The sequence below is a fragment of the Symphalangus syndactylus genome, chromosome 8 (assembly GCF_028878055.3).
Source record: "Symphalangus syndactylus isolate Jambi chromosome 8, NHGRI_mSymSyn1-v2.1_pri, whole genome shotgun sequence".
In the NCBI taxonomy this organism is placed as follows: domain Eukaryota; kingdom Metazoa; phylum Chordata; class Mammalia; order Primates; family Hylobatidae; genus Symphalangus; species Symphalangus syndactylus.
The window spans coordinates 60,905,709-60,929,382 of NC_072430.2; the positions used below are offsets into that span (position 1 = coordinate 60,905,709).

Consider the following 23,674-nt stretch of genomic DNA (forward strand, 5'->3'; position numbering starts at 1 on the left):
CTGTAAGTTGTCAGAAGCAGTGACATCTTTGACATTTCCACCTCAAAATGGTACATTACCATAAAATGACTGCCACTCCTGATGAGCCGTTGGCTGGGAGGTAAATGGAAGTACCAGGTATGGAATCTGAGAGCCAGGGCCATTCCTCAAAGGGTACAGACCAGAGGGGTCTCCTCATTATTTCTATCCCTGTGGGATCTGTTGTAAAGGAGCAGGGACAGCTGCCTTGATAACATACAGGGTTAAAAGATACATAACAAAGAAGGAAGGAAGGTTGGGAGGCAGGGAAGCAGGGACCAGGCGAGCCAGCCTCAGCTCCTTATCAAAATGATTTGGAACCTGAGGAATCTACACACAATTCTTCCTGATGTTTTCAGGCCTTGTTTCAGGAGAACACTGAGCACCATGTCACTTCTTGTCCTCTAGTAACCTTACACAGGCAAGGGTTTGCTTCATGGAGTTCAGATCTGGACCTCTCTTTACATCAGGAATGGGGAGCTTTTGGGACATGACTCTTAACAGTCATGTGTTGACCTTTTACTAGTTCCAAAGAGCTGCCTGCAAATCCCAATCTGCTACAGGAGAATTGTTTAAAATCAACTTTTAACTTTAATATTAGGTTTACAGAAAGGTTGTTAAGATAGTACAGGGAGTTCCCCTATACCTCACACACCCAGTTTCACCCATGGTTAATATCTTACATTATTAGCACAAAATAAACTAATGAGCCAATATTGATACATTATTATTAACTAAAGTCCACACTTGCTTCAAATGTCTGTAGTTTTCATCTAATGCCCTTTTTCTAGTCTAAGATTCCTTCCAGGATACCACATTACATTTAGTTACCACGTCTGCAAGTAGAATCTTAAATTTAAAAAGTGTGAAATCACTTAAGCGTTTTTTGTTCTACACTCCTACCTGGAATAAACACCTTACTCACCCATAAAGGAGAAATTATTTCTAAGATATCTTTAGGCAACAACCTGTATTCCTAAAATAAACAATTTGAAGCAATTTCAAATTTTACTCTTACTATACTTAGGCAAGTCAGGTCTCAGAAGAAGAGTAAGGAAGGTCTCCAGTGAGAAGTAGCAGACTTTTCTGTATCTCTCTTTGTTTTATAAATACCTTATTGTTACTTTTCAGCCCCTCTTGTTTCCTTCCCTTCCCACCCAGGTGCTCCACAAGACAATCTTGGGTTTGTTTCAAGTTCATGATTTGAGATTCTGCTTTCTAGGTTTCAAATTTCAAGAGGTTCAAAGGTTAGAAGTTATCCCTCCTCTGAAGAAAGATGAAATTCTACAACAAGCATGATTTTCCCAAATACATAATGAATGGTCAAATAAGCAAACCATGAGGTCTGAACAGAAGGAGTTAACAAAGATCACTGACTCAAAACGTCTACAGAGCCCTGTGCCTGGTCTCAGGAAGTGTTTATCTCAGGAACTTGAAGATTGCTTTCATCAGAACACTTTTCTTTCATATTAGATGTGTTAAAGCAAACTAAATATGGCCTGAGAAGGACTCTGTACTTGTATATTTGAGTCCTTGTGGATGAACTGTAACCTGGCTAAATAAGCAGACAAAATTGAGAACCTAACCTAGTGGTATGCACCTGTAACAATAGCTAAGTCTTGGCCAATCCCAGCAGCTGTACTTCAACCAGTCGTACACTGCTGAGTGTTCAAACTGTGTTCAAATAAGGCATACACTGAGCTGTAACCAATCCAGCTGTTCTGTACCTCACTTCCAATTTCTGTATGTCACTTCCCTTTTTTGTCTACAACTCTCTTCCACCACGTGGCTGTGCAGGAGTCTGTGAATCTACTGTGATTCTGGGGGCTGCCTGATTCACAAATCATTCATTGCTCAATTAAACTCCTTTACATTTAATTCTGCTGAAGTTTTTCTTTTATCAGATGGCAGATTTTTAGAAAACATAAAATAAACATTAGAAATACCTTGAACCTATGCTTCAACTGTACATTGTCAGTGAAGAGAAATAAAATAGATAAATATTTTAAATTATGAAATAAATTTAATGGTGGATACAAACGAATATGAATACATCTTCAAAAGAAAAATAATTATTGATGCAACACAAAAAAATAAACCAAGGAATGAAGAATCAGGGGAATTGTTTCATTCCCTTCTCATAGTGGATGCTTCACCAAGAAACACATGTGTGATAAGATACAATTTATTATGATGAGAGTGGTCCTTGACTTCCCATCTTCTCTGATCTTTTTAAAAGATGCCTGCCACTGCCATTTCAATTTTCCTGTCTCCATTCCCTCCCTTGAGGAGAGTTTATCTCTGCCAGACAAGTTCTTCTGGCACTTTTGATGTTGGATCAAAAATAGATGTTGTATCAGAAATAGATTAGAGAGACAGAAGGAGCATTGTAAGGGCCTCTGGAAAGATGTGTAGGGACTACACACAAGTGAAGAGCTGAACAAGAGGGGAGACAGTGAAAGCTTCATGGGCTGAGATAAAGGTAATGTTTTGGTTTCAGTTTTTCCAGTGAGGCCTTGGGTAACCGACAGATGGAAAGTAATGAAAGGGTACTTAAGGTTGTTGCTTCAAGTCCTCTTTGATTTCCTTTAAGAGATTCAAGGAAACAATACAAATTTTTCTTGGGCAGGGCTTCCTTAAATGTGCCTGTCATAGGTTGCAACTGACGGGGGCCAGCATTGTGGGCAGTAAAAGAATTTACCAAGACAGTAGTGAGTTAAAGAAAGCAGGTTTTTCAGCAGAGACGCTTGAGTGTTAGAAGGAAAATTAACAAACAGAAAGGAATAGCATCAACATCAACAAAAAGGATGTCCACACAAAAAACCCATCTCAAGGTCACCAACACCAAAGGCCAAAGGTAGATAAACCCACGAAGATGAGGAAAAACCAGCGCAAAAGGCTGAGAATTCCAAAAACCAGAATGCCTCTTCTCCTCCAAAGGGTCACAACTCCTTGCCAGCAAAGGAACAAAACTGGACAGAGAATGAGTTTGATGAATTGAAAGAAGTGGGCTTCAGAAGGTGGGTAATAACTGCTCTGAGCTAAAGGAGCATGTTCTAACACAATGCAAGGAAGCTAAGAACCTTGAAAAAAGGTTAGAGGAATTGATAACTAGAATAACCGGTTTAGAGAAGAACATAAATGACCTGATGGAGCTGAAAAACACAGCACAAGAATGTCATGAAGCATACACAAGTATCAATAGCTGAATCAATCAAGTGGAAGAAAGGATATCAGAGACTGAAGATCAACTTAATGAAATAAAGCATGAGACAAGATTAGAGAAAAAAGAATGAAAAGGAACAAACAAAGCCTTGACGAAATATGAGACTCTGTGAAAAGACCAAATCTATGTTTGATTGGTACCTGAAAGTGACAGGGAGAATGGAACCAAGTTGGAAGACACTCTTTAGCATATTATCCAGGAGAACTTCCCCAACCTAGCAAGACAGGCCAACATTCAAATTCAGGAAATACAGAGAACACCACAAAGATACTCCTCGAGAAGAGCAACCCCAAGACACATAATCATCAGATTCAACAAGGTAGAAATGAAGGAAAAAATGTTAAGGGCAGCCAGATAGAAAGGTCGGATTACCCAAAAAGGGAATCCCATCAGACTAACAGTGGATCTCTCTTCAGAAACACTACAATCCAGGACAGAGTGGGGGCCAATATTCAACATTCTTAGAGAATTTTCAACACAGAATTTCATATCCAGCCACACTAAGCTTCATAAAAGGAGAAATAAAATCCTTTACAGAAAAGCAAATGCTGAGAGATTTTTGTCACAACCACGCCTGCCTTACAAGAGCTCCTGAAGGAAGCACTAAATATGAAAAGGGAAAACCGGTACCAGCCACTGCAAAAACATACCAAATTGTAAAGACCATCAGCACTATGAAGAAACTGCATCAACTAATGGGCAAAATAACCAGCTAGCATCATAATGACAGGATCAAATCCACACATAACAATGTTAACCTTAAATGTAAATGGACTCAATGCCCCAATTAAAAGACACACACTGGCAAATTGCATAAAGAGTCAAAACCCATCAGTGTGCTGTATTCAGGAGACCCATCTCACATGCAAAGACACACATAGGCTCAAAATAAAGGGATGGAGAAATATTTACCAAGCAAATGGAAAGCAAAAAAAAAAAAGGCAGGGGTTGCAACCCTAGTCTCTGATAAAACAGGCTTTAAACCAACAAAGATCCAAAAAGACAAAGAAGGGCATTACATAATGGTAAAGAGATCAATTCAACAAGAAGAGCTAACTATCCTAAATATATATGCACACAATACAGGAGCACCCAGATTCATAAAGCAAGTTCTTAGAGACCTACAAAGAGACTTAGACTCCAACACAATAATAGTGGGGGACTAACACCCCACTGTCAATATTAGATCAATAAGACAGAAAATTAACAAGGATATTCAGGACTTGAACTTAGCTCTGGACCAAGTGGACCTAATAGACATCTGCAGAACTCTCCACCCCAAATCAAGAGAATATACATTCTTCTCAGCACCACATCACACTTATTCTAAAATTGATCACATAATTGGAAGTAAAACACTCATTAGCAAATGCAAAACAAAAACAAAAACAAACAAACAAAAAAAAACGGAAATCATAACACAAACAGTCTGTCAGACCACAGTGCAATCAAATTAGAACTCAGGATTAAGAAACTCACCCAAAACCTCACAATTACATGGAAACTGAACAACCTGCTCTTGAATGACTACCGGGTAAACAATGAAATTAAGGCAGAAATAAATAAGTTCTTTGAAACCAATGAGAACAAAGATACAACATACCAGAATCTCTGGGACACAGTTAAAGCATTTTTTTAGAGGGAAATTGATAGCACTAAATGCCTACAGGAGAAAATGGGAAAGATCTAAAATCAACACCCTAACATCACAATTAAAAGAACTAGAGAAGCAAGAGCAAACAAATTCAAAAGCTAGCAGAAAACAAGAAATAACAAAGATCAGAGCAGAACTGAAGGAGATAGAGACATGAGAAATCCTACAAAAAAATCAATGAATCCAGGAGCTGTTTTTTGGAAAGATTAACAAAATAGATAGACCTCTAGCAAAACTAATAAAGAAGAAGAGAGAGAAGAATCAAATAGATGCAATAAAAAATGATAAAGGGGATATCACCACTGATCCCACAGAAATACAAACTACCATCAGAGAATACTATAAACACCTCTATGAAAATATACTAGAAAATCTAGAAGAAATGGATAAATTCCTGGACACACACACCCTCCCAAGACTAAATCAGGATGAAGTTGAATCCCTGAATAGACCAATAATAAGTTCTGAAATTGAGGCAGAAATTAATACCCTGCCAACCAAAAAAAGCCCAGGACCAGACGGACTCACAGACAAATTCTACCAGAGGTACAAAGAGGAGCTGGTACCATTCCTTCTGAAACTATTCCAAACAAGAGAAAAAGAGGGACTCCTCCCCAACTCATTTTATGAGGCCAGCATCATTCTGATACCAAAATCTGGAACAGACAAAACAAAAACTAAAAATTTTAGGCCAATATCCCTGATGAACATTGATGTGAAAATTCTCAATACAGTACTGGCAAACCAAATCCAGCAGCACATAAAAAAGCTTATCCAACATGATCAAGTCAACTTCACTCCTGGGATGGAAAGCTGGTTCAACATACACAAAATCAGTAAATGTAATCCATCACATAAACAGAACCAATCACAAAAACCACATGATTATCTCAATAGATGCAGAAAAGGCCTTCAATAAAATTCAACACCCCTTCATGCTAAAAACATTCAATAAGCTAGGTATTGATGGAACTTGTCTCAAAATAATAATAGCTACTTATGACAAACCCACAGCCAATATCATACTGAATGGGCAAAACCTAGAAGCATTCCTTTTGAAAACCAGCACAGGACAAGGATGCCCTCTCTCACCAGTCCTATTCAACACAGTATTGGAAATTCTGGCCAGGGAAATCAGGCAAGAGAAAGAAATAAAGTGTATTCAAATAGGAAGAGGGGAAGTCAAATTGTCTCTGTTTGCAGATAATATGATTGCATATTTAGAAAACCCCATCATCTCAGCCCAAAATCTCCTTGAGCTGACAAGCAACTTCAGCAAAGTCTCAGGATACAAAATCAATGTGCAAAAATCACAAGCATTCTTATACACCAATAACAGACAAACAGCCAAATCATGAGTGAACTCCCATTCACAATTGCTACAAAGAGAATAAAATACCTAGGAATACAACTTACAAGGGATATGAAGGACCTCTTCAAGGAGAACTACAAACCACTGCTCAAGGAAATAACAGAGCACACAAACAAATGGAAAACATTCCATGCTCATGGACAGGAAGACTCAATATCGCGAAAATGGCCATACTGCTCAAAGTAATTCATAGATTCAATGCTACCCCCATCAAGCTGCCTTTGACTTTCTTCACAGAATTAGAAAAAACTACCTTAAATTTCATACGGAACCAAATAAAGAGCCCGGATAGCCAAGACAATCCTAAGCCAAAAGAACAAAGCTGGAAGCATCATGCTACCTGACTTCAAACTATACTACAAGGCTACAGTAACCAAAACAGCATGGTACTGGTACCAAAACAGATATATAGACCATGGAACAGAACAGAGGCCTCAGAAATAACACCACACATCTGCAACCATTTGATCTTTTACAAACCTGATAAAAACAAGTAATGGGAAAGGATTCCCTATTTAATAAATGGTGTTGGGAAAACTGGCTAGCCATATGTAGAAAACTGAAACTAGACCCCCTCTTTACACCTTTTACAAAAATTAACTTAAGATGGACTAAATACTTAAACGTAAGACCTAAAACCATAAAAACCCTAGAAGAAAACCTAGGCAATACCATTCAGGACATAGGCATGGGCAAAGGCTTCATGACTAAAACACCAAAAGCAATGGCAACTAAAGCCAAAATTGACAAATGGCATCTAATTAAACTAAAGAGCTTTTGCACAGCAAAAGAAACTATCATCAGAGTGAACAGGCAACCTACAGAATGGGTGAAAAATTTTACAATCTATCCATCTGACAAAGGGTTAATATCCAGAATCTACAAGGAACTTAAACAAATTTACAAGAAAAAACAACCCCATCAAAAAGTGGGCAAAGGATATGAACAGACAATTCTCAAGAAAACATTTATGTGGCCAACCAATGTATGAAAAAAAGCTCATCATCACTGGTCATTAGAGAAATGCAAACCAAAACCACAGTGAGATACCATCTCACACCAGTTAGAATGGCGATCATTAAAAAGTCAGGAAACAACAGATGCTGGAGAGGATGTGCAGAAATGGGAACACTTTTACACTGTTGGTGGGAGTGTAAATTAGTTCAACCTTTGTGGAAGACAGTGTGGTGATTCCTCAAGGATCTAGAACCAGCAATACCATTTGACCCAGCAATCCATTTATTGGTTATATAGCCAAAGGAATATAAATCATTCTACTATAAAGACACATGCACATGTATGTTTACTGCAGCACCATTCACAATAGTAAAGACTTGGAACCAACCCAAATGCCCATCAGTGACAGACTGAATAAAGAAAATGTGGCACATATACACCCTGGAATACTATGCAGCCATAAAAAAGGATTAGTTCATGTCCTTTGCAGGGACATGGATGAAGGTGGAAACCATCATTCTCAGCAAACTAACACAGGAACAGAAAACCAAATACCGCATGTTCTCACTCATAAGTGGGAACTGAACAATGAGAACACATGGACACAGGGAGGAGAACATCACACACCAGGGCCTGTCAGGGGCTGTGGGCATAGGGGAGCGATAGTATTAGGAGAAATACCTTATGTAGGTGATGGGTTTATGGGTGCAGCACACAACCATGGCACATGTATACCTATGTGAAACAAAGCTGCACATTGTGCATATGTATCCCAGAATTTAAAATAATAATAAAAAAGAAAGCAGGTTTACTTAGAGAGAAACTATGTTGCAAGGAAGCAACAGGCAGCATGGCAGAGAAGGGACTGTCTGCCAAGAGGCAGGGGCTGGAGGGAAATTTTACAGGGTCGTGCTGCTGGGCCTATGTGCAGGAGCAGGATGTGTCAGTGGGTTGTTTGTGGTTAGCCACCTCTCGGAACAGTTGCTGACAATCCCCACCTGGGGCCCCTTCCTTGATGCTGCTTCCTTATCAGGACTCCAGGGTGCCTTGACTCTGAGACTGGACCACATGGGTCATAGCTTAATGGAGTCATAAATCTAAATTTGTAAGACTTTATCAGGTTCCAAATACTGACAAACTAATCTTAGTCATTTGAATCTCTGAGCCTGTTTTCTCATTTGTAAAATGGGGAAAATAGATAGGATTGACATTTCTGAATTATGTTCTATAGAAATGTAATAAACATTATCTGGAAAAGTTATCCTAAGTAAGAATTTGAAAACAATGGGTTTAACATATTTAGACTAGCCTGTTACCACAAGGGGGTCTGAGAGAAGCCTTTGAAATTTAGCCAATGTGACTTGGGAATTTCAGTTAACGTTCTCCAGACTTGCTTGACTGTGGAACGCTTTTTCTATAACATCCCTCTGCTCAGTGTGTTTCAGATTATACTTTGGATAAATGCTGAACTAGATATTCTTTGTTTTTTCCTCCCTAATTCTAAAATACATGATGTTATGAAAAATCATGTCCATCAATGTAAGACATCATATAATTGATCATTTAAGAAAATTCATTTCCCAAGAAGAAAAGTAAGGGATTGGTGTTTTCTAAGTTATTAAGCTTCATAAAGAATATGGCAGGAAAGAGGGCCTGGAAGGACAAGGAGGCAGGAAGGGCTATGGAGGACTCTGTCAGGAGGAAAGTCAATAACTCTTCCAGGGTCTTCAAATTTACTTACATTTGGAGTGGCCAGAATGCTTGTGTGTGTGTGTGTTATTTTTTACCTTAGTTGTGAGCATAGGGGACCTCTATGTCTTCCTGGGGTGGCGGTTATCAGAGAAAGGAAGACTGTATCTGATAGATTAAGAAGTTCTGCCACTAAGACGTTCACCCACAGAATAACACATGATGAGCAATGAATGAGACATCATTTAACATACTGCAAAAGCAGCACAGAGGATTGAAAGCTCTCAAAATAGAGAGGTGAAGCCCCACGCTTTCTCTCTGGAGGCAGCTGGGGGTACTTTCTTCATGCCTTGAAAATCCACCACAGGTACGTGGAGATCCAAGAATATCAGTAATTTCTAGAGACCAGAAACAAAACTTTACAGGATGACCAATGTAAACTGATTGTAGCGGCATTTAGTGACATTTATTTCCTGTGAGCCACAACAGCTCCATATCAGCAGATCTACACTACTGGAGTTATACAGAGAAACAAAAGCAAATCAGGGCAGAAGCTGACATGCAATTCCTACTGGAGTTTCTTCCCTTCTTTAGAGGTTGGTTAGTGGACACCTCACAGGAAGAGGAGCCACAGCCAGGATGGCTGTCATGGAGTAATTTTCACTTACTGAAATATTAATACTTCTTATCTAAAGTAATTTTTTTTTTTTTTTGACACAGAGTCTTGCTCTGTCACCCATGCTGGAGTGCAGTGGCGCAATCTTGGCTCACCGCGACCTCTGCCTTCCGGATTCAAGTGATTCTCCTGCCTCAGCCTCTCAAGTATCTAGGATTGTACTATATAGTTTCTCAGTTATAAAATCTGGCCAGATAATCAGACACAATTACTCTCTTCATTTGCTCAGTGGAGAGACCACTTTTCTAGCATGCAGAGGGCCTCACTGAGCCTAACAGCCACCCTCATGTGCTGCGTTGCACACACATGTCCCTAAAGCGGGTCAGCAATTCCATAACAACATTAAAACAGCAACTGGGGAAGCAGAGCCCCATGGCCGAGAGGCACCCAACCAGACTGCAGTGCTATTTTTATCCCTTGAGCTGAGCGTATTGATGGAATGGAGAATTACTTTTGTGATTAAACGTGGCCAGAAACCTAGCAAGTGTTAATCTCTGGAAATCTGTTACAAATTGGATGGCATGCATCAGCAAACTGCTATTTTTTAAGTCTAAAAATAGTTCTTGGTTCTCTTGTAAGTAATGCAGCAGGAAGACAAGAAATTTTAATTTAATCAGTCAGAGTGGTTTGGTTTTTACAGTCAATTCCTGAATATAATAGCAGGGATGGGTCTCTGGAGCCCCAAGTGAGAGGAGTCAGGTGCTGAGAGGATGGGCAGGGGCCCTGGAGAGTCTGCATTTACATCTCTTAGCTGTTCTGGCCTAGATAACACAGCTCTAGAACCAGAAATACTCCAACTCGACGTTTTGGGGGCATTTATGTGATTGCGCTGGGAGTAGGGTCATACATGGGCAAAATCAGGGTGGCAGATTCACTGACTGGGTACCGGTTTGAACCAGTGATGAATGCCTTGGCCATATAAAGTTAGTATTGGCTGCATTTCCTCTAGCTGTGTCTCTTTGGAAATCTAGTCCTTTTTGTTCTGTCATGGAAGTGGAGTTTCCAGTTGGGGTTCATGCGGAGGTGGCTGGTGCCAAACCAGCTAAGGCATAGCACCTCCGGACCCGGTGGTGCAGCACGATTCTTCAGTCATACAAACCCAGCCCTTCATGAACACTTTTCAGAACACTCCCTCCAGGGCTCAGTCCCACATTGTCTAGTATTCATTCCCTGTCCCCTTTAAGGAGCCCAGCTACACTTTGGCTCAGCTTCCTCTTGCTTGGGTGGAAACCCTAGACCCTCTCATTTCCAGTGATGTTCTTACCCCTCCCGCTTTTAACCTTACCCAGTGTGCCTGTTCCATATTCCAGGGCCTCTGTTCTATTTCCCCATCACACTCCAGTTCTGTGCCTGTGGCAGCCTCATGGGCTGGGGCAGAAACTTTGCCAGACTCCTCTCCCTATAGCTTGCCCCGACTCCTCTTTCCATCTCCCAACAGAAATCCTGCTTCAATCTGCATAGTCTCCTGAGACCTAAGGATAAGAACCTTCACTAGCTAGACCCTTTTGATGCCAGGTCCACCCTATCAGATCATACTTGTGAGAAAGCATTATCTTTCCAGGATACCACAGCGGTTAAAAGCACGGGATAGACATTTATCCTGTCTTTCCTGTGATGAATGTATTTTAGGGTAACTAGTTGACAAGGATAAGTTCTTCTTATCTAATTCTAGCTAATAAATGAATAAAGAATAGGGGAATTAGACAATTAGCACTTTGGAATACCCAGTGAAACAAGGGGTCTATTCTAGGCAATGATCAGTGACTGCTCAAAGCATTAGGTAAAATTTTGATGGGGAATTTTATAAAGGATGGATCAACTTGACAACCTGATTTGACTAATCCATCTTAAAGGCATTAATGGAAAGACAGCCAGATATTATGAGCCTTCTAAAGGGATTCAATGGAAATTTCATAGCCCCGCCATGAGGTAAGCTTTTAAAAAACTAAATCTGAATCTAATCAAGTCTTCAGATGCAAATATTAGTTTACAAACTTATGGGGGATAGAGGAATATGTTAAATGACACTGTGTGGACTCAAATAGAGATCATGAGATTCTGCCATAGGATAAAGAAGCCGGTATTCAATAAAAAATGGCATTTAAAAAGGAAGAGTTACCTGTTATAAATATTTTTAAAAATCAAGACCATACCAACCAAAAGAAACACGTGGGTGAAAGTGCTTTGTAAATGGCCAAGTTGTTAAACATTAGCTATTATTATTATAATGATTGCTCTACATCTTAGTCCCAGATCCTTAAGTCTAAGATATTCATTGTTAAGATAAGCTTCAGAAACTATCCACTTTATTTTCTAAACCTTGTGTCTCGAGCATTTAAAGAAGCGTAGACATAGTATGTGAGGAAAACACAATTTTCTAATGAATGGGAGGAAGCTATGACAAACACCCTAAATCATCAAGCAATGGCAAAACTAAAAGTCTAATCAGACATCAGTATCTTATTCTTAAACTTCATACACTTTTTAGAAACCTTCTGATTGCAGAAAGCTTTGGCATGGTCTCTTAAACATACTCATGTACTCACTTTAAACAGTATGATAATGTTTCTATATGCACATATATACATTGACAAATTTGGTAATATTTGTTTGTGTGTGTATATATATATATATAGTCTATATATATATATATAGACTATATATATATATATATATATATATACACCTTGTAGCCATGAATAAATGACAATCCTTTTAATTTTTCTCTCCCCCAGGTAAAATCTTATAAAGTAAAACATTGACTATTGGACACTCATGTGAAATAAATTCATCTGGATACATGAGGAATTCCAAATTAATCACAATTTGACCTTTACAATTATTGGTTTTAGGTTTTGCTTTTCTGGATGGTAACCTTTCTGAAATGTGCTTCTCTCTTCTCTGCATCTTAAAAGAAGAATACCAAACACTTCCTTGACCTGAGGCTTGTCATTATGAACATGGTAATACAAGGGTGTAATATACGCCTTTGGAGTTCATTCAAGGTATTTAAGGTGTTGACTATTTTCCAATCCATGAAATGACCTCAGCTAACTGTGTTCTTTGAATCCTTTTTTGCTGTTGTTGCATGAAATCAACAGCTTATTTTTTCTATTGTTCAGCAGTATTTCATCTTATGGATATACCACAATTCATTTATCAATATTTTAAAAATGTGTATATGCTACAAATATACAATTCATTGCTAATATTTTTTGCTTTAGACTAGGGGTTAGCAAAAGATGGCCTGCCCCTCTACAAGTCACAACCAACTACTGCCTGATTTTGCATGGCTCATGAGCTTCAGGATAGCTTTTACATTTATCAACAGTTGAAAAATCAAAAGCAGAATAAACACCCCTATGTAATATATCCATGTAACAAAATTTCACTTATACTTCCTAAATCAATTCGCTTAAAAGGTAGAATACATTGTGGCACATAAAAATTATATGAATTCTTATTTCTATATTTTACAGTTTTTCGTTCTACTCCCTGTGTTTCAGCTTGCCTCTGCAGTAGCTACTTGGTCATCCCTTCTAATTGCTGCTCCCAATCTGTTTTATTACCAGATAATCAAGCTCATTGATTTGTGGGCAAAATAAGAGTAAAGAGGCTCTGCTGAACACCAAAAGATTCTTTTGTAGGTAAAGTGCATGACCTTTAGTACCTGGACTTTGTGAACAGTATTTTGCTGCTAAGAGGTGTTTTCTGTTGCTTTTCAGGTTCTTAGTTATGTTTCACGTAAGTGAATGAGGCTGCTAAAAAAATGATGGTTCAGAAATACAAGATAAAAAATGTATCCCTGCAGTGTACTTGAGTTGAGGCTTCCATTAACTCCTTTTAGGGAAAAAGAATTTAGTGCCATGAAAAGCTGAATCTTGCTTTTCTTAAATTCAGAATGAACCTCTGTACCATCATTATGCTGAGACCCCAAACTCTGATTACAAATTACCATTTTAAAGCAAAAATAACAAATTTAATATCCCCCTCAGGTCCTATTTGAATAAATTTACTGTATACACCGGACCCCTGGAAAGTGGAAGGTTACAAAGACTGTATGTACAGTTGCTTCACATACAAATTCCTGGCAGTACTATGAGCATTTAATACTCACAAATGATTTTCTGATTAAAGAGAATTTTTTTTCAGCCCAATTGGAGCAATACTTGGATACAGTTAGGGTAGGCCTGTGATTTTTTATGAAATGCCTGGTTAAAGTGTATTGTTCTAACCCTCTCACCTGTATGAACCTCACCCCCTCAATCTCTCCCTTTTTGCATGAATCAACACAGGTCCCTAATATGACACCAAATAATGTCCCCAGCCCCAACCTCTTTCATTTAGATCTTGAGTATCCTCAGCTTGTTCAGATTAGATAAATAGTAAGTGCTTGGAGATAACAACCAGAACTCTTCAGGTCCTCTCCATGATACCCACTAGTGATTTCTGTAATATCAGACTTTAGTGCTTTTCCCAATTACAATGGGCTTACCTTGCTCCTTGCAATTGGAAGTGAAATGTCTGTGATTTCAGTATGTGCATAGAGCAATGGACGTGTGGCTTAAGAGCACAAGCTAGGTAATCCTAGGCTTTTCTGAGGAATCAGCAGCCTAAATGCATAGAGAATCATGAGAGCATTACTGCAGGAACAAAGCATTTCCATCTAAAATGAAATGTCCATTAGCACATCCTCACAGCACTCTCTCCTCTCCACAAGACTGGGAAATCACAGGAGGAAGCTGAGCTGATTTGATGAAACTAAAATCCCTTTTAATTATGATGAATAACCTAGCTGCTATTATTATTTGAACCAAACAAATGTATAATTGCCACTATTCAGAAGTTCTTTCTCTTAAAATGACAAATATCTTTATGACAACAAACTGTTCCTGAGATGGAAAAACAAAAATTCTTAAAATATATCTTCTGCATCGTTGGCTTGCCTCTGAGATACTCTGCTTTTATTCACATTTTAATAAAGTATCAGTGGTGGTGGGTTACAGGAGTAGGAAATAGTAAAGTTTTCTGTTTTCAGGATCAGGAATATTCCCATTATTTTCATTTTGAGAACAATTTGCAGGCTCCCAGTTACCTGTTCTGGGAATCACAAAAAGTTAACTGAATTTGCTGTAAAAATTTACAGAAAATTAGAACTGGTAGAATTGTTGGAGGGATTAGTGTTATCTCATTCAGAGTGCCTTGGTTAATGAGCTCAAGGCAAAAGTTCAACCCCAGCGAAACCCATAGGCCATAGTGCTGACCCATTCATCCTAAAAACATAGGTAAGGCTGGTGGACCAGTCTTACAAGTACCCTTGTATATTAAAGGCTAACCAGTCTACATTTGCATGAGCCAACTTTAGATGGAGAACAAGAGACAATAAAGCATAGTGGTTAAGTGCACTGGACTTAAAATCTAATAAGCCTAGATTCAAATCCAGCTCCACCACTAAATAGTTGGTTCATTTTTGGTATGGTACTTATTCTCTTTGAGCCTTATTTGCTTCATCTATAAATTGGAGGTGGTAATAGTACACATAAGTTTAAGGCTAAATAAGCATTCTAGGTATTTTAAGCAGAAAGGGATTTAACACAGGGAAGTAGTGTTTAAAAACTTGTTGGAAAGACTGGAGCAGTGCAAGTCAGGGGAGCCACCAATAGGCCATATACTTCAATGGCATATCATCATTATTGAATTCCATAGGCCCTGAAGCTGCTGTTGCTACAGCCACAGCTGCCTCTTCTTCCCACAAAGCTGGTAACTAACACCATACTGTGGAATTCTCTGTAGCAAACACTCACATTCCTCTGACCTTACTTGCTACCAAGGATGTAGCCACGACCTCACATTTATCTTCCAAATCTTGGCCCATTGCCTCTCACAAGTAGCATTCAGAACCCCGGCTTTAAGGGAATCTAGTTTTTATAATAGATTTCCAACACCAGCAATGTAGGAATATGCATGGCAAGAGATGTGACTGAATACTACATGGCAATAGACAATATCACACATGACACCTACCTCATTGACTTGCTGTAAGGATTATATGAGATTATTTGGGTAAAACATTTAGCACAGTGTCTGGAATATAGTAAGCACTCAATATTTATATGGTCATTTACATGGTTGTTATGTTACTGAAACTATGGCATCCCTTGTGCATTAAATGCAACTTACTCACACAGTTCTCCTCGGGCAGCCGGATCTCTCCCTCCTTGAACAACTTTTTCAACATTAATTCCTATATGTCTAAGGCCCTGTATCAAGGCCATCTTAATTTCCTTTTGCTCCCAATCTGCCCCAGGCTTTTCTCAATTCCAAGTTTTATCCCATCTTTATCTCTCCACATACTGTTACCTGGCAAAATGTATCTCTTATAAATTCTCAGCAGTTAAGCAAACAAACAAAACATGATTTTTTTTTCTTTGACAGCAAAGAGGACTTCATCTTCAAACATTCCCAGGGCAAGAGGAAGTATTTACCTTCCATCTACCTAAAGCAGAAAAGAAAAGGGAGAAGGCTGGGCATGGCAGCTCATACCTGTAATCCTAGCATTTTGGGTGGCCAACGTAGGTGGATTGCTTGAGCGCGAGAGTTCGAGACCAACCTGGGCAATATGGTGAAAGCCCATCTCTACACAAAATAAAAAATTAGCTCGATGTGGTAATGCACACCTGTAGTCCCAGCTACTTGGGAGGCTGAGATGGGAGAATCACCTGAGCCCAGGAGTAGAGGCTACAGCAGTGAGTCATGATGATCATACCACTGCACTCCAGCCTAGGTGATGGAGTGAGACCCTATCTCAAAAAATAAAGAAGAAATAAATAAAAGGGAGAAAAAATACTTATTCCAATTGAAGCTGGCTGAAAGGTCCTATCCTGATAAGTAGTTACATACAGTCAGGTCTCAAGTAGGAAGTATTTCTAAGATTCTGAAGTCAGAAGTGTAACTATGTTCCCCCCAATCTAAGATGTTAAAAGCCCCAAGATCATTAAGAGTTTAGATGACATCTCCCAATTCAAGATGGAAAATTGAGCATATAGATTTACTGCTTTCTTTCACAAAATTCTATCAAAGAGGTAGCAAAATTTAACAGAAAAGCTGTGGTAGTACTGAAAACAGTCAGAGTGTTGCCATGGTCTGAATGGGTCTCCCCAAAATTCATAGGTTGAAACTTAATCCCCAGTGTGATAGTATTAAGAGTTGGGGCCTTTATGAGGTGATTAAGTCATGAGGGCAGACCCCTCATGAATGGGATTGGTCACCTTATAAAACAGGCATGAGGGAGCTGTTCACCCTTTCTGCCTCCTTCCACCATGGGAAGACACAGAAGGCAGCATCTTTGATAAACATCTATTCACCACACATTGAATCTGCTTGTGCCTTGGACTTCTCAGGATCTAGAACTGTGAGAAATAAATTTCTGTTTATAAATTACCTAGTCCATGGTATTCTGTTACAGTAGCCTAGACAAACTAAGACACATGCCATTAGCAGCTCAGAGATTTTTGATGAATTTCCTGAGGGGAAAGAAAATAGGAATCAGGTAGCTAGATAAACTGGAGCTGCTGAAAAGAGATTTGGAATATTTACAGAAAGAAGCCTTGGCAGGGAAGAGAGTTATTCTCCTGGCAGGCTCTGAACTAGGAGAGCCAAGTCAGGGAATGTTCTTTCTACTTCTGGGCATCTGTCCTCCTCCTCCTCCCTACCTGGCCAAAATAAAGACCTGCAGGAAAGAATAGTAAATAGAATGGGAGTTCTGCTTGGAAAGGGATCACTGAAAGGAGCAGAGCAGATCTTGAGGGAACTCCAGAGAAAGAAAAGGAAAGGAAGCGCTACCTAGAGGGAAGTACAGTGAAGAACTTCCCACACCATTAACACAAGAGTAAATATGCTTTATCTTGGCAATTGTGGAGGTGTTCTCTACTTACGCCCCCTAAAAGAAGGCCATACATTGATACAATCTCTTCACTTTCATGGAAGCCAGAGTCAACCCAGTGACTTGCATGAGAAGCCAGAGAACAGATAAACAGAGGATCCCTATATCCTAACATTGCCCTTCACACATAAATGTGAACAGTTAAAGATTACTAGACATTTGAGGAAAACCAAGAACATGGATTAACAGGAAATATTAAGATTTGTAAAAGGCAGAATATTTATTCTGAAGAAAACAGAGATACTATCAGATACAGAAAAAAGTCTGAAAATTCAAGTTAGTATGCTTTGTAGTGTTGAGAGAATTCTGCCTCCATAAAACAAGAACATGCTGCTATGAAAAAGGAGCAATGATAGAATAAGAAATATTCTTAGAAATTAAGAATATCTTACTAAAATAAAATAGTGTATTAGAAAGTTTAGAAGGATATCACACAGAACACAGTAAATATACAAAGAAATGTAAAATATGAGGGAAAACATGAAAACATGATGTTGTTAATCTAGGAACTTCAACACTATGGATGAGAGTTTAAGAATGATGCAACGGAAAAAAATTAGGAGTGATAATTGTTTTAAAAACTAAGGCAAAAAAATTTCCCTGAGTTGAAGGTTTTTGAGAATTTTATACTAGCTGAAATACTACCAGATTACACTGAAACAGGGCAGAAAGAGGATGAAATGCAAGAAGGTTGTCAGATTCTCAGGATTCTACAGGCAGGGAATAGGCTGATTAAACTACTCAGTTGCAAACTCTACTACCCTTTTATGAAAAAGGAAGAATGACTCAGACGGTGGAGCTGAGGGTCCAGAAAGTGGAACCTGGAGCCCCACAGGATTATGTGCAGGCCTTGAAACCTAATGGAGTTTGCCCTGTTGGATTTTGAAATTGCTTGGACCAGTAATTTCTTCCTTCCCCTTTTTCCCTTTTAAATGAGAATGTCTATAACTGTTATTCTATACTTGCCTCACTACTAATTTTGGGAAGAGATAACTTGTTTCTTGAGTTTTACAGGTTCACAGATGGAGATGAACTTTACCACAAGAAGGGTCATGCTCAGAGTCTCACTCGTACCTGATTTAGATGACTTAGATGAAATTCAGGGGCTTTTAGGCTGATGAGACTTGATTTTAGGCTTTGATTTGATGCTGTAATGGGTTGAGACTTTTGAAGATATTAGGATGGGATGTATGTATTTCTCGTGTGGGTTGGATATGAATTTAGGAGGCCAAGGACAGACTGTGCTAGACAGAATAATGGCTCCCCAAAAAAGTTCACAGCTTTACCCCTGGAATTTACCTTACATGGTAAAGGGATTTAGAAGATTAGGCAAGGATCTTGAGATGGGGATATTACCCTGGAATATCCAGGTAATCTAATCACAAGGGTCTCTATAAGAAGGAAGTAGAAAGGTCAGAGAGAAAAGGCAATGTGATAACAGAGTCAGTAAGAGAGAGACTTGAAGAGGCTATGCTGCTGGCTTTGAAGGTGGAGGAAACGGTCACAAGCTAAGAAACGCAGGCAGCCTCTAGAAGCCAGAAACAGCAAGGAAATTGATTCTTCCAAAAAGCCTTAAGAAGACATGGAGCCCTGTTGACTCATTTTGGACTTTTGACTTCCACAGCTGCAGGATAATAAATGTGTGTTATCTTAAGCCATTAAATTTGGGGTTGTTATAGCAACAATAGGAAACTAATAAAGAGACCAAAATCTTCAAAAATAACCTATTCAATATCAGGCCAGATAAGTGGAGGTCAGTCAAGGCTGGGAGAAGGAGGGAGATCACCGAAATACATCATTGCAATATTTTAAAACATTAAGGAGAGTGACTAGACCCTAAACTCTTTGAAAAAAAATTCTTTTAGACAGAGTCTCACTCTGTCACCTAGGCTAGAGTGCAATAGCACTATCTTGGCTCACTGCAACCTCCACCTCCAGGTTCAAGCAATTCTCTCACCTCAGTCTCCTGAGTAGCTGGGACTACAAGCATGTGCCACCATGCCTAGCTAATTTTTTGTATTCTTAGTAGAGATGGGGTTTCACCACATTGGCCAGGCTGGTCTTGAACTCCTGACCTCAAGTGACCCGCCCACCTTGGCCTCTCAAAGTGCTGGCATTACAGGGGTGAACCACCAGGCCTGGCCTAGACCCTAAACTTAAAGGGTAGTGGGAAAGAATATGGAAAAAGTAAGTTTCAACAACATTAAATACTAATAGACAATGGAGCAATTCTTTCAGAAGTCTGAGATAAATTTATTTTGCTTTTAATCTATAAGGCTATACGTAGTCAAACTCTTAATTCACCATGAGGACAGAACAAAGATATTTTCCGACACGTAAAGATACAGAAAACTTACCCTCCTATACCTCTCTTGTGTCATCATTTTTTTCAGGGAGTTACTTAAGGATATGCTCCAGTACACAAGGATGTAAAGCAAGAAAAAGGTAGATATAGGATCCAGAAAATAGCGGCTTCAATTCAGGAAAGTAGCTCAGAGAAGTTCCAGGATAAGAACTGGGCAGGTGGCTTTGGAGAGCAGCCAGAACAGGTAAGGTTCTAGAGGGAGAGGACTAGCATTGGGGGGAGGAAGGGATTCCATGAACTATATATGATTATAAAGAAATTGGAAGTCCCTTAGACTGTGAAAAGGGCACAGAATGGACGAATAGGGATGATAAGAAAAAAAAAAAAAAAGAAAGAAAGCATCTAAAGGTTTTAGGCTACATTGAAGGTGATACGAATTATGGCCCAAATGAAAGTAACCTGGAAGTCAGTGGGCTTCAGAAAAAATAAAATTGATTCCAAGCAAGAGAGAGCCCAAAGAAGAAGCTGGAAGATAACAGAAATACAATGATGAGTGAATATGATTATTTTTCCAGCAACTAAAAAAGAAGGCAATTGGAAACTCTCAAACAAGACAATAGCCACCTATAAGAAAGGTGTGGTTCAATTACGAAGCAAAGGTTACTATGACATGATGGATGGTGACCAACTGGTGAACTGTAAGAAAGAAAAATCAATTTTATCACTTTCCTTCTAAGTCATGACATTGGAGTCAGAGAAAAAAAAATGTAATCATTTCTTCTTGGCTCTAATGGAAAAATTCATATAACATAAACTGTAAATACTTTTTTTTTTTGAGATGGAGTCTTGCTCTGTCACCCAGGCTGGAGTGTAGTGGCGTGATCTCGGCTCACTGCCAGCTCCGCCTCCTGGGTTCACGCCATTCTCCTGCCTCGGCCTCCCAAGTAGCTGGGAACACAGGCGCCTGCCTCCACGTCCAGCTAATTTTTTGTATTTTTAGTACAGACGGGGTTTCACCGTGTTAGCCAGGATGGTCTCGATCTCCTGACCTTGTGATCCGCCCGCCTCAGCCTCCCAAAGTGCTGGGATTACAGGTGTGAGCCACCGTGCCAGGCCAACTATAAATACTCTTAACTCGTTTTCATTTTTTAAAAATGAACCTATGGAGAAAGTGTGAAAGACAACTATGGCTTCAGAACAAAATATCAGTGTCACCAAGATTACTGTTTCCTCCCTACCAAATGAAATCAGTTATCAGTGGACATAATCAGCTTGGGTTTTGGGGTTATATTGTATGAAAAATAACATTTCTTAATTCAGAACAGTTGTTCTCAGACTTAAGCTTGCATCAGAATCACCTGGAGGGCTTGTTAAATCACAGATTGCTGGTCTCGCCCCAGAGTTTCTGGTTCAGAGGGTCTGGGGTGGGGCCCAAGAATTTGCTTAAGTTTTCAGGTGATATAGGTTGAGTGTCCCTTATCCAAAAAGCTTGGGAACACTTGAGTTTCAGATTTTTGATTTTTTTTGGAATTTGGAATATTTGCATATATTATACATAATGAAGCTATCTTGCGGATGGGACCCAAGTCTAAACACACACACACACACACACACACACACACACACACCCCTTATACACATAGCTTACATTTAATTTTATATATTTTAAATAATTTTGTGTATGAAACAACGTTTGTGTACGTTGAACCATCAGAAAGCAAAGGTGTCACTATCTCAGCCACCCAAGTGGAAAATCTGGTATATAGCATCACCGTCATCTCTGACTCTGAATTTATATGCTACTAATAAGCGTTTTCAAAAAGTTTTGGATTTTTGAAGCATTTTGGATTTTGGATTTTCAGATTAGGGATGCTCAACCTGTACTAATTTGAGGGAGATACTCACAAATATGAGGCAGGGTGGTGGTGGTGAATGAGACCAAATGAGCACTGATCATACCTCCCATCCCAGCTCACTTATTGGGCAAAATGCAGGTGCAGCTGAAACCATCATTCACACTATTTAAGAGTTCTGCCTCCCCCACACCCCCTCGGCCTGTCTTCCTCCTGCCCCCATTTTCTCTCTCACTTCTTCCTCATACCCACTTTCCTCTTCTGGCCAGATGAAGTTAGCTAATACGTATGAGCTAAGTGCACACATATTGCAACTGCACTCTATCTTCATATTATAAAGCGAGGAGTCAAGATAATTTACCTATCACTAATAGGATTAAAAATAAGAAGTTTAGTCATATTATCTGTAGTGAAAAAAGTAACAGAGAGAGGACTCTACAAGAGCAATGTAACTGTGTTGTGAGAGAGAAAGGGAGTACTGTAAGTGAACTAAGAATTCATCTGTCATAGGAGGAAGAGTCAGCAGCTGTTAGAACGTTTTCACACTGCTGTAAAGAAATACCCAAGACTGTGTAATTTATAAAGGAAAGAGGTTTAACTGACTCACGGTTCTGCATGGCTGGGAAGGCCTCAGGAAACTCACAATCATGGTGGAAGGCGAAGAGGAAGTAAGGATCTTCTTCACATGGTATCAGGAGAGAGAACTGCAAGCAGGGGAAATGCCAGACGCTTATAAAACCATCAGATCTCGTGAGAACTCACTATCAAAAGAAGAGCGTGGGGGAAACCGCCCCCATGATCCAATCATCTCTCCCCCTTGACACATGGGGATTACAGGTCCCTTCCTCAACATGTGGGTATTACAATTCCAGATGAGATTTGGATGGGGACACACAGCCAAAGCATACCAGCAGCATACACTTAATATTTGCAGACATGGAGGAAACCACCTGAAGAACCAGAATCTGGAATATTTAAAGAGGGAGCTCAGGGCTGGGCAGACGTGAGGTAAAGATCGAGTCTTTAAGTAACTGCCCTCGGCAGCAGCACTAGTGGGCCTAGGGATAGAACAAGGTGGAGGAAGCTTTGTTTTTCATATCGTAAACTTCAGTCTCTTATGAATTTATTTTGTAAAGCTATTACTTCTATAATAACCAGATAAACACGTTTTTAAATTTTTATTTTAAAATTTAAATAAGTCAGTTGAGATGAACCCAGTGATGTGAGCTTTTATTCCTAGGACCCTGAAGGGCCGAAACAATGATTCGCCAAGGGCTGATAACGGCACTTTTGCTGCTTTCCCAGTGGAAGCCTCACTCACCAGTTCCTGTTCATTTGACCTCTTGTTTCTCAAATTGGAGGAGAGGCCCCATTCACACATACACCCATTCACCTGCATCCAAGCGAAGCAGCTCATGCCTTCAATCTTGGATGGCCTGACGTGTAAAAGGCTCCTTGCCTTTCTGAACACCCCCAGAAGTAGACTTGTCCTTTTAGTTTCACTGTCCCCTGCTTTTCAAAAACTTCAAACAAGTACTGCAGAGATAAGACTGGGAGATACCTGAGAAAAATTACCCTGCATCCCAGTTCATTATGACCCTGTGGCTCATAACAAGATTCGGGCACTTTAATTCCTTTACTGGATTGTAAATTTCCTGACCACTAAGTTACATGATTAATCCTCATTTATCCCCAGTTCTCAACTTCAAAAAGAAATTAAGCCCCAGAGATGTTGTATGGGTATCCAAAATGCATTACAAATTTCCAAACAAACAAGATTAATGCCAACCCAGCAATGCTGACTCCCAGGCCTACATTTGTCTTAATGACTGTTATTCCTCAAGGCAGTAATGAGTCTTGCCACTGGGTGCTAGACTGTTGGCCACCCGAACCTCATACTTATTGCAACCTGCAGTTAAGGCCTTGGCATTCATTCAAGCCCCAGCCTGGAATCATCTGTCTGAAATTCAGACCTGGGCTGG

General features: G+C 39.5%; 1 protein-coding gene across 2 annotated transcripts in view; it reads right to left on the reverse strand.

The window, feature by feature from the left end:
- The window catches only part of TMEM260 (transmembrane protein 260), a 311,795-nt gene extending 289,403 nt beyond the window's left edge, over nt 1-22,392 (reverse strand). For both annotated transcript variants that reach the window (XM_063645547.1, XM_063645546.1), the window contains exon 1: nt 22,300-22,392. In XM_063645547.1, coding sequence (XP_063501617.1) covers nt 22,300-22,309 — 10 coding nt within the window. In that variant the 5' untranslated portion in view covers nt 22,310-22,392. The remainder of the gene's footprint in view (nt 1-22,299) is intronic.
- Nucleotides 22,393-23,674: the final 1,282 nt, after the last annotated feature.